Here is an 11,919-nt window from a genome sequence, read left to right as displayed (position 1 = left end):
GTGGTGTCTGTGATCGGCTCCAATCAATAGACAGAAACCTGCCACAACCAAGACCATGCGGTGGGCATTTCCCAAGAGTGCATCCAAACGCTTTGGAAAAGGGAAGAGATGCCACACATCTGGTTTTCTAAACAGTCATGGAAAATGTTACCCTTGGGGGCGAAAAAATAATGTAAAGTCGCTCAGCCGGAACCACCCATCAGAGTGAATGTTTATCTCCCCTTGCCTGCTGTGGTTACTCTTAAAAGTAGGGCAGACATGTGAGTTTCTTCTGCAGACAGCGTGCTGGAGGATGGGCTGAAGGATGGGCTGACGTGGGAGTGCGCATGTCAGATTCAGGTCTGCATCTTATTGAATCTGTCAGCCCACAGTAGCAAAAGCAAATGTGTGCACAGTGCCGTTCGGAAGAGGACAGGAGATTAATGAGCCCTATGTAAGGACAGCTGGGTTAGCTGAGAGTGAACGAACGTCCTCCATTAGAAGGTTTGCCTCTCTGGGAGTGGTACGGTTGTTAGCTGGGCAGCCTGGATGCAAGAGTCACTACATGTGTTTTAAAGAGCCTCTGTGAAGAACCATGGCCCCCTCCAAGCCCGGAGAACCTCAGGGAGCGAGAAGCAGCATGGGAAACACCGCCAATCAGCTTTCCCATGGATGAATGAGCAAGTAACAAAAAGTAACAAAATTTCTCCAGCCCCAGTCGTGGATTTGTATCTTGCTGTACACCTTCTCACTGTGGAACGCTGTAGATGGCAACATGTATCATATCCAGAGAAGTTAAAAAATATCGAATGTACCGACTCACACGGAGTACAGGTCAGAAGCAAAATCCATCAGGTTGGCAAACGTTTGGTTGTGCCAATGTTCCCTGCCTCCCAGTCTTTAGTTACACAATCCCATGGCAGTGACCTTCTTCTCAAGCACAGTATGCGATTTGATTTTCCTCGCTGCTCTGTCAAGCTGAGAGCTGGGGAGAACCAGCTGTATCATTCACATCCAGCTTCGGGGTGTAGGCTGCCCCGTGGCCATTTGAGGCCAGCATTCCTAAGGCTGTTTATGCATTTCGTACTCCTTTTAGTAATCCCTGAATCCGAGGTCTGAGGCACAGGTGATTCATGTTGCCAGAATTACAACTCTGTGGTCACGGGGTGGCTTGGATGACTACAGAGAAAACAGCTTGTTTTCCTGGCATTAGAATAATTAATTGAAGGAACGTTACTCTGACGCCCAGAGATATGACACAGTTTATACTGTGATTGTGGAGAGCCTAGCATAAGATTCGATTCACAGCAATAGCTTAAGAAATATGGTTTCACATTAATCTCTAAGCTTCATTCACCCTGCAGCTAGTGTCCTTCGTCCGTAGTCCAGCTGCAGTGGCGAAGCCTGAAGAGGCTGCCCCCAAAGCTAGCCTTCCCTCCACCAGCGGGCTTTGACTAAATTGAGTACTTGAAGCCTTGCTGCTTTCTAGCTGTCCATGCTGCTTGTCTCTCCTGCTTCCCAAGATGAAGAAACTTACAGAAAGAGCACTTCTAATAGATGAGATCAGCATGTCAGAACTATGCACTACCACTCTCATTCAGGAGGAGGCTGAGGCAGGGGGATTTCAAGTTAGAAGCCAACTTGCACTACATAACAAAACCTTGTCTAAAAAACTAAACAACAGACCTCAATGACTGAGGATGTAGATGTAGTTCAGTAGTAGGACACTTGCCTCAAAGGCACAAAGCCTTGGATTCGGTCCCTGAAAAATTAAATCTTTAAAAAGTTCCCTTCTTGAGCCTAGATAGTGTTTACATTTTAGCTTTGTGCACTAGGGCCTGGTTTATTCTTTAGACCTTGCAGCTTCTGTAGCTTAGCTAGGAGCCAGACCAGAGCAAACCAGACCAAAGCAATCCAGACCAGAGCACATGATCACACACAGTTGGTCTTTGTGGTGTCTTTGCGGCTGCTGTCTCCAGAAATCGCACACACAGGTAAAAATTCAGAGGTGCTCAAAGTACTTCATAAAAGGATTCTCTCAGCCCCACAGCCTCCCTCCCAGAATTCACCACACTAAGTTGTTTATAGCATCCCTTCCACAAGGGAGGAGTGTGTGTGTGTGTGTGTGTGTGTGTGTGTGTGTGTGTGTGTGTGTGCTAATGCTCTTTGAACAGTGGTTCTGTTGCCACAATGATCCCCTGACTTTGATTAAACCTGCCCTGGTTTTTCATCTTGTGAGCTGGTAACTCTGTGTCTAACCTACTAAATATGTACCTCCTTAAGAGGCCCTGACCCACCTGATTTCATTCTTGGGGGGACTCTTGGATAGGTACAGAGTCCTCCTGGCCATAGGCTGCTGGCACATTCCCAGCCAGAGGCAAATGACTTCTGCATGAAAGTAAGTACCATTTCTGAAAACTCCCACCATAGATTATACTTTGAAGGCCAATCTTCAGGGGCCCATTCTTTTATCTGCAGAAAGATAATGATTTCAGAGAAGAATGTTGAATTAATCTCAGTATAACAATGAAGAGTGACAAATGGCTTATTTCGGAAAATGTTGCCGATATGCGGATCCATCCTTTTAAGGTCTTGTTTGGGGTTTCCTGCCAATAGGTGGGGGACTGCCTGGGATTGGTTTGTTTGCTTTTATTGAATACCACAAAAGCTCCCCTCTTGCCTTTGTTGAATGGAAACTGGCCATGCATGAGCCAGGCAATCAGGGCAGCTCCCCTGTCTTGTGAGTAGCTGAAATAAATAAGAGACAAAGGCCATCACCTCTGTTTTGTGACTGGCTTTTCGTGGGTCACCCCATGGTGGCAGGTCAATATATCCCATTCACTTTGGGATGAAGCCCATTCCCAAAGGGAATGAATGGCTCAGAGGTAAGCCAGGAACAGCTCATGGTGGCTTCACTCTTCGCCTACTTACAATTGCATGTGATGCGTGTATCTCAGAAATCTCAGATTCTGAAAAAATAGCTGGCATTGCATCACACGTGTCTTGGTATATGACCTTATCCATACTCCTGCTTCACTTGCTCTGAATGTATCACAGGCTTGCAAGGCAATCTGGGGGACTAAAGGCCAACCTTGAACCTGTCATAACGTATGACCCGTGAGCACAGATCTCAGTTTTGGATTTTTAAAGTGCCCCACCCCAGAGAGATGAGCCCGTGAAGGACTGGGATGCCCTTAAATGCCCTAAGGAATAGGAAATAGTAAAGTCACTGTTGCCGACCATCCAGTTTGAAGAGATTTGGGAAATGGTATTTTTGTTTTGTTTTGTTTGGGTTAAAACTTACCTGTACTAAAATGTATAAACCAAAACATAAACTGCATAGCTAGACTCTGACCTGAAAGGTTCAGAAAGCTCTTGTGTCCAAATGACTTTCCAAATCTTTATGGATCAGGGTCTTCACTATGTAGCCCTGGCTGGTTCTCACAGAGAACCTCCTAGGATTGCTACATTTGCCTTTTACCTTTTACTTTGGATCATCTTTTTACCCTGAAACCTATCCCAGCAGGAGGCATCAGAAAAGACATGAGAAAGGGGACTTTTTTTGGTGGCTCAACTGTTATTATTTCCCTTAATGAGGGAGACGACAGTGTAGCTGGAAGATTTCCTGTTTCCCACCCGGTCCTGCAACCGCTCAAACCCAATTAAACACACAGAGGCTTATATCAATTAAAACTGTTTGACCATTAGCTCAGGCCTACCACTGACTAGCTCTTACATTTAAACTTACCTTAATTCTTATTTATGTTTAGCCACGTAGCTTGGTATCTTTTCTCAGTTCTGCCTTCACATCTTGCTTCCTCTGTGTCTGGCTGGTTACTCCTGACTCAGCCTTCCTCTTCCCAGAATTCTCCTCTCTGCTCATCCCGCCTAAACTATACTTCCTGCCTGGCTACTGGCCAATCAGCGTTTTATTTATCAACCAATCAGAGCAACACATTCACAGCATACAGAGTGATATCACCCATCACGACAGTTTCTCAGAGTAGATTACTTCCCCAACAAAATGAAAAGAAAACAACTTGGCACATTGTAATGTGATGTTTTAAATGTTTCTGGCTTGGGTTGTCTGTTAGTGGTGGAGATGAGCCTAAGTTATAGTCTAGAGAGTGGGACCTTGGCATACCTGTTTGTCCTAGGCTTTAGTTCTTCCTGTATAAAATGCATCAAGGTTGATAGGAAATAAAAGGTCATATAGATGACTAGGTTAGCACACATCCTGGCCCATAAGAAATGGTAAGTAGGGGCTGGAGAGATGACTTGGCGGTTAAGAGCACTACCTGCTCTTTCCAGAGGACCCAGGTTCAATTCCCAGGACCCACATGGTGGTTCACAACCATCTGTTAACTGTGCATGTGGTGCATCAGCATATATGGAGACTAAACACACATACACATAAAATACATAAAATAAATCAAATTTTAAAAAAGAAATAATTAGCGGTGACTCTCATGACTGGATTTATGTGTGTACATAAAAACTATTTAGAAGAACCGTGCCCATCCATAGCACAAGAGTCTCCAGAAACATTGACATGGAAATTGTGTGTTCATGGCAAAAGCTGTCCTGGCTTCCTGCCACCCCACAGAGGGTCCTTGGGTGATTGTGATAACAAGGCTTGCTTGCTCTCATTGCCCATCTTCACCCCGAAGCCATTTTGGAGGTCATTCTGTGGTAACGAATACTGTCCTTGGATCATGGAGTATTACGCTGATGACTTGGACCCAAATGTGCATAGAAACGTTAAGGCTTAATTTTTATCGGATCCAATACCTGCTAATGCCAAAAAGTGCCCACTTTGCTTCCAGAGAAAGTAAATTTTCAAGCTGCAAAGAGGCCGTCAAGCCCTGATTTTAATGTCCTTAGTGGTCATGTAACACAGGGCTGAATCATCACGTGATTCTAATGTTATTAGAATGCGGTGCAGGAGCTGAGCCATCCCAGGCTGAGCCTTTATTCGATTTGGGATTCTTGGAGAAGTGTTGATTACATGGGTCACTGTGTTTTCTTCCATGTAAATGGGATGACTGCCCCAAGACCAGATCAGAATTATTATGGTTATTTTTCCGCTTACACTTCATTTGATTCAAAAGTTAGGTGACTTTTATTTAAAGATCTAAAGGTGAAAAATAAATCTCTCATAAAACATATCATTCTTCAGAACATACTATGTGAAAATGTGTATTTCTTTTTTAATGTTGGTGGGTAATTTGCCTGCAAGTGTATGTGCATTGTGTATCGGTAGTACTCACAGAGACCAGAAGAGGGTGTTGGGTCCCTAGAACTGGTGGTTGTGCGCCACCACGTGGTTGCTGGGGGTCAAACCCTGGTGCGCTGGAAGAGCAACCAGTCGGTCCTCTTGACCCCTGCCATCCCTGTGTCCTTCTGAAGCTGTGTATCTCTGAGAGGACTGGTGCAGTACCTTTTTGTACCCAGCTGTTTACACTTATGTCCCTGGAAGGTACTTTTGATGTGGAGTTGCTGTGGGATGTTCTGTATGGCAAGTGTGTTGCTGATTAGTCAATAAATAAAACACTGATTGGCCATTGGCTAGGCAGGAAGTGTAGGCAGGACAAGGAGGAGAATAAAGCTGGGAAGTGGAAGGCTGAGTCAGAGAGACACTGCCAGACGCCACGATGAGAAACAGCATGTGAAGATGTTGGTAAGCCACGAGCCACGTGGCAAGGTATAGATTAATGGAAATGGATTAATTTAAGCTGTAAGAACAGTTAGCAAGAAGCCTGCCACGGCCACACAGTTTGTAACCAATATAAATCTCTGTGTTTACTTGGTCAGGTCTGAGTGGCTGTGGGACTGGCAGGTGAGAGAGATTTGTCCTGACTGTGGGCAAGCAGGAAAACTTTAGCTACATGGAGTTTTATGAGTTCGTGAGCATCCATCTCCAGGAGGATGGGGCAAACATTGTTACATAGCGGCAGGGACTGTAGAACTGGAAAGTTTCCTGTCTGCCAAGGTTTTCAAATGTTAACTGAATTCTACTCTTGATGCCTTTTGTCACAAGTAAATATTGGTGTTCGCCGTCAGAAAATTAAAAAAGAAATAAATGGTGATAGGCCTTACCACTCTGTCAAAACCAACTAGATTTGATATAGTAACTTCTTCATAAGTTGCGGGGACAGCTATGCACTTCCAGTTAATCAATATGCTGTTGGTGATTGAATTCACTTGTTAAACATAAACATATACACACAGTAGCTTAGATTCTTCCCATGCGCAATAATCTTTTCTGGTTAGTGGATTCAGAAGTGTCTTGGAGACACAAGATTGTCATCTGTGAAATCCACACACTTGAGAACCACACAACAGAGTTTATAAATGTTTCCAGTAAGTCTGCTGTTGTGTGCTGGTCCGCCTTCATGGCTGTCCTTTGACAGTTGAAGGTGTGTGACTGAGAAGAGGTCTTGCATATAGAATGTGAGCAGGGGGGCCTGTGTACTTGCTCAGTGGAACAGTGAGTGAATTTTCTGCATTCTGTGTGAACCAGTGGCTCTGACGTCCTGGGGTGGCACTTAAATGTGTGAGGTGGGGTTTAGTTTTTAGTTCCCTGTGCTTCCCGAGTAAACCAAACCAAGGACATCCAATCAAGAACTCTTGAACTTGGTGCCTTGTGTTTAATTGGAAAGGACCGGTCATAGCCGCCCATTATATCAAAGAGCTATAATTGACTTAGAGTATTTAATTCAGACAAATGTCCTCCTTTTTTTTCCCTTTTCTCTTCTGTTCCTAAGAGACGGGTTCTCTCTGTGTAGCCCAGGCTGGCCTGCAACTTGTGGTCCTTCTTTCTTACTCTCCCCACGCTGGGATTACAGGGGCTGTGTGCCCGACTTTGTGATACAGTGCCCGCGCCAACACACACTAAAACAGGAATCTGAGTTTTGAAGTGTGTCTTCAAAGGCTGGGCAGGGTCTGGAAAGCCTAAGAGCTTTTATGTGAAGTACAAACGGTAATAAGTTAATAGCTCAGTCTTGGAATCAGCAGACGCCGTGTGAGCAAGTTGAGCATTTCACCTCCGGCTTTAATTAGGAGTTCTCAAAAGCCCCTCCCATCCCCGCCTCGCTTGTCCTTGTCATTGCCTCGTAGTAACCAGAACTCCAAGAGTGACCGCCCTGTGTCTCTGAGAGCTCTAGGCCCTCGTTGATGACTTCTGCTTCAATAGTTGGCATTGGAGTGATGCTGTACCATAGTGGCCAGCCTAACTCAGAGACCTGGATATCTGAAGTCCCACGGTGTGTCCTGACAGCCAATGGCTCCCAGTGGCCTTTGGCCACTTCTTGATTCTAAACTAACCCTCAGGGTTGAGAGCACTCCTGCTGTAGATGCCCACAGCACCGATCCATGGTCCATTCTCTGAACACACCTACTCAGAGCCTTGGCCTCAGGAGGCCTCTGGCCAGGGTGGGGACCATCTTGCCATTATTGGGTGATTGTAGACCCCACCCACAGGTGCCTTCTGCAGGGAACCTAGCAAGTGCTCCAGCCCCCACTGTCTAAGAGACACTCTTTAGTGACATCCCCTGGCTCTGTTCCCACAGGTGGGGGAAAACCAGCAGCTGTTCAGGGCCCTCAAGGCCCTGCTGGAGGACTTCCGTTCGGAGCTGCGGGAGGACGAACATGCCCGGCTCCGCCTACAGCAGCAGTATGCCAGCGACAAGGCTGCCTGGGATGTGGAGTGGGCCGTGCTCAAGTGCCGCCTGGAGCAGGTACCTGCCCCCTTGGGCCACCTCCCTCCTGAACGCTGTGCCTGTCCCCCTCTTCCCTATCCAGGAGGAGTGAGGAAGATGCAGTTAAGTTATCCATAGCAACCCCGGTGGAGGGAAGGGCAGGGAGAGGAGTGAGGGGTGAGGTCAGGGAAGTGCCTCACCCCCCAAGTTTCTCTGTTCCCTGGGCGCTAAACAAGGATGTGGAGGAGCCCCATTGAAGGACAGCCAGCGGGAAGTTGTCGCCATGTGGACTGACTGTTCGGAACCACAGGAAGCCAGAGTAGAGGGTGTTTTTTTTTATTCTTTTTGAGACGGGGTCTCATTATGTAGTTCTGACTGGACTGGAACTTGCTGTGTAGACCAGGCTGGGCTGGAACTTGATCTGTAGACCAGGCTAGCGTCCCAGAGATTCACCTGCCTCCCTTCCTCCCAAGTGCTGAAATAAAAGGTGTGCACCAGCGCCCTGGCTTTTCAGGCTGTGGTTTTGTCAACTCTGAAAAAGGGTGACATGTGGCTGACCTTTAGAATTTTTTGAAATATTGAAAGGAGCTTCCTTCCACTCATGGCTTGGAAACCTTGTCAAGTCCAATTTCCTTTTTATTTATACCAAGGAAACTGAGGCCCCGAAGGGGCAGCTTGCTGAAATCTGAGTCAGTGCTAGCGTGGGAAGAGCCCGTGTGACCCACCTCCAGCGAGGATTTACAGCCCAGCCTTGGGAGTGTGGCTCCGGCCAGCTTCTCTGGGTGTCTCCCGTATAGTGTCTGCTGCTCCAGGGTGCTTCCAGGTCATAAGGCAGGAACAAGGTCTGTGTGTGTCACGCATTTTCTAGCCTTTGTTGCGAGGCAAACTACAAACTAATTAAAATTTTATATGGATTGGCTCAGTCATGAAAGGAAAAAAAGTCTCCTAAAAAGGAGATACCTGTAAATAGCCTCAATTGTGATAAAAGACAAAAAGAAAACAGGTCTCCTAGGACTCCCCAAGTTCACTGTTCTGACCCATGACCTCCAGGTACCCCTCAAGATCACCCGCACCACCACCACCTGACTCAGGATACCTCCCCAAGTCTGCCTGCAGTACCACTGAGCCCAGGCATCCCTCAAGTTCACTTGTCCTGCCACATGAACCTGGGTACCTCCAAGGTTACCTGTCCTGCCGCTGACCCTGGGCACCCCTACTGCCATCCACCATCAGATTTCCCAAGCTCGCCTGCCTGCCTGCTCTGTCCTCTGACTTCAGGTTTAGGCCTCACAGTCCTTGGGGAGGTAGGAACAGAGTCATTCAGGCCAAACCTATGAAATGATAGAACCGTGGCCCTGCTATGGTTCCTGGAAGCTCAGGCGAAGGCTTCTTACTAGATTCTCCGTTCATCCTGGCATCCAGTCTACCATGGAATGTGCAAAGGTGCTCTTCCAGGAGGTGTCATTACATCCCTTTAGAAGTGCCACTGGTGAGGGAATCCATGTAAATAAGAAGGAAGACGTATTTGTTGATGCGAGCTCAGACACTGCATCTTTGTCTCAGAGGAGCCTGAGATCCACCAGTGGGTTGGCTACAAATAGAGCCTCAGGGAAGAAGAGTGCCTTCCCACCAGGAAACGAGCTAGGACCTCAAGTTCAGAAGCCAGGTAGTACCACAGACCGTTCATCTTCTGCCTCATTTGTTTAGGACAATTCTTCCACATGCACAGCCCAGGATCAGTGAATGGCCCCTGATGCTGTCTGACTTGTCAATGCAGCTTGGCCTTCTACTTAAATACAAATCAAAAACCTAGATATTTTCAAGGGAACCCAAATCTCTGTTTTGTTTTGTTTTTCTCCCAGTCTAATCCTTGCTCTAAATACTGAGGATCCAGCGACAAATGGGATCATCTTTGCTTAGCTGGGCTTGCTGGTGCATACCTGTAGGAAAGCTGAGGCAGGGGGGGATCCCAAGTCTGAGGTCATCCTTGGTCACGGACTGGAACCAATTTCAAAATAAAAGCACTTGCCGAGCATGTGTGCAGCCCGTCTCTAGCATAGGGGGAAGCAAAGCAAAACACAGCTTTTCTGTTCCACTGAGTCAGTCCTTAGTGACCTGGCACAAGCCCCGAGGCTCTCCGAATAGAAAACCCTCTGCAGACATGTGCACAGGCCAGTCTGATGGAGGCCGTAGTTGAAGGTCCCTCTCCCCTAACCAGCATACCTTGGCGTACCTGGGATCTTTGACCAGCATGAACTTCATCTCCCTCCCCATCCTCTGTACCATCACTGTTTATTTCTACATGTGCCGTAAATACAAATGTGTCACCACTGTTTATTTCTACATGTGCCGTAAATACAAATGTATCACCACTGTTTATTTCTATATATGCCGTAAATACCAATGTATCACATCTGTGGGGTTTTTTTTGTTTGTTTGTTTGTTTGTTTTGTTTTGTTTTTTGTTTTTTGTTTCAGAGAATAAGTGATGTTTAAAATCAACTTAAATGGAGGAAATGAGTTTTATATCTACATTTGCTATTTCCATTGTGCATTTTTGGGTAGATCCAAGGGTTGGTCCCATATTCCTTCTGTTTAGAGAGCCTCCCCTGCGGGTCCGGGAGGACAGCTCCACCAGCAAGAGCTGTTTTTGTTGTTCGTTTTCATTTCTGTGTGTTAGAAGAGGTTTCTCCTTCAGTTTTGAAATTTAGAATTTTAAATTGTCTTAGTGAGGTCTCTACTGCTCTGATAAAACATCCTGACTAAAAGCAACGTGGGGAGGAAACAGTTTTAGTTTCAGCCTACACTTCCATATCACTGTCCATCACTGAAGGATGCCGTGGCAGAAACGCAAGGCAGGAACCTGGAGGCAGGAGCTGACGCAGAAACCATGGGGGAGTGCTGCTCACTGGCTTGCTCCTCATGGCTCGCTCAGCCTGCTTTCTTAGAGAACTCAGGACCACCAGCCTGGGGATGGCACTACCCACAACGGGCTGCACCCTCCCATGTCAATTATGAATCAAGACAATGCCACACCTGCTCACCTGAAGGCCGGTCTTAAAGACGCATTTTCTGAATTAAGATCTCCTTTCCCAGATCTGTTTGGGTTTGTGTCAAGTTGACAGGAGCCAACCAGCACGTTTATCCTGTTCGAATTTTTGCCTCAGCTGCTTAGGGGTGCCCATCGTTCTCTGACTCACGTAGTTTCCAATGAGAAGTCTTGTGTAATCCTTGCACCGATGGTTCTAGGAACCGAGAGCGCTTAGGATAAACAGGATGCTTCGTGGGTACCCAGAGGAAGGAGACCTACATGCATACCCTAGTGCTGTCATCTTGGCATAATGTGTCTTTTCTCTCTCGTTTCTACCAGTTGCTTCTTTGGTAGTTTTATGGTTTCTATATTTCACCCCTGGTGATTGGACAGACACTTGTTAAAGAATATTGGGTTCCATTGTTTGTCCCAGAAAGGAGCCAAAGATATTGAACCAAGCATGGTATCACCTTCAAGGAGCTGTAGAGGCCGACAACAGAGTGGCTTAGACTAGGAGGTGCAGCTTTAAGAAGGCGTCTGTAAGAGCTGTGCTCCACAATCTATGAGATTTTACATCCGATATTCTTAATTCTGGCCTTAAAAATGAAATTCGTTTTGTTTTCCCACACGATCGGTCCAGCTTGGCTTCAGTATGCATCCCGGGATCATGTGTAGATAGATATTCTGAACTTCCTTTCTCCGTCTGGTGCTGTGCTTCAGAGAGGGTCTTCCTGAGTCTTTTCTTCTTCTTCTTCTTCTTCGGCAGCTGGAAGAGAAGGCAGAGAAAAGCTTGGGAGAGCTCGACTCCTCTGCTGAGGGCAAAGGGGCCTTGAAGAAGGAGAGAGAAGTCCACCAGAAGCTCCTGGCTGACAGCCACGGCCTGGTCATGGACCTGCGCTGGCAGATCCATCACCGGGAGAAGAACTGGAACCGAGAGAAGGTGGAGCTGCTGGAGCGTCTGGACAGCGAGCGCCAGGAGTGGGGGCGTCAGAAGGAGGAGCTGCTGTGGCGGGTGGAGCAGGTAGGTGTGCCGCAGCCCCTGAGCGGGCAGCTTGCAGACATCTCACGGCCCTGGCCAGGGGCACCTAGAGAAAGGAGCTTGCTGCTGTCTCCTGCTTTCTGTTAAGGGCATCCAAGAGGATGAGCGTGAAGTGCTAGGTTTCCCGTAGCGGAGGTCTGCTCCCGTGCTCTGTGTGTGTTAGTTACTTTC

The 11,919-nt window shown here is 47.1% G+C and overlaps 1 protein-coding gene across 1 annotated transcript in view; it reads left to right on the top strand.

The window, feature by feature from the left end:
* The window catches only part of Mtcl1 (microtubule crosslinking factor 1), a 117,786-nt gene that overhangs the window by 88,633 nt on the left and 17,234 nt on the right, over positions 1 to 11,919 (top strand). Inside the window, 2 exon segments of the mRNA XM_059278759.1 lie at positions 7,551 to 7,718; positions 11,476 to 11,730. Of these exon segments, the coding sequence (XP_059134742.1) occupies positions 7,551 to 7,718; positions 11,476 to 11,730 (423 nt within the window).

Source organism: Peromyscus eremicus, chromosome 13 (genome assembly GCF_949786415.1).
Source record: "Peromyscus eremicus chromosome 13, PerEre_H2_v1, whole genome shotgun sequence".
In the NCBI taxonomy this organism is placed as follows: Eukaryota; Metazoa; Chordata; class Mammalia; order Rodentia; family Cricetidae; genus Peromyscus; species Peromyscus eremicus.
Note: the sequence above shows the minus strand (reverse complement) of the source record. Positions and strands in the feature narration are given on the sequence as shown.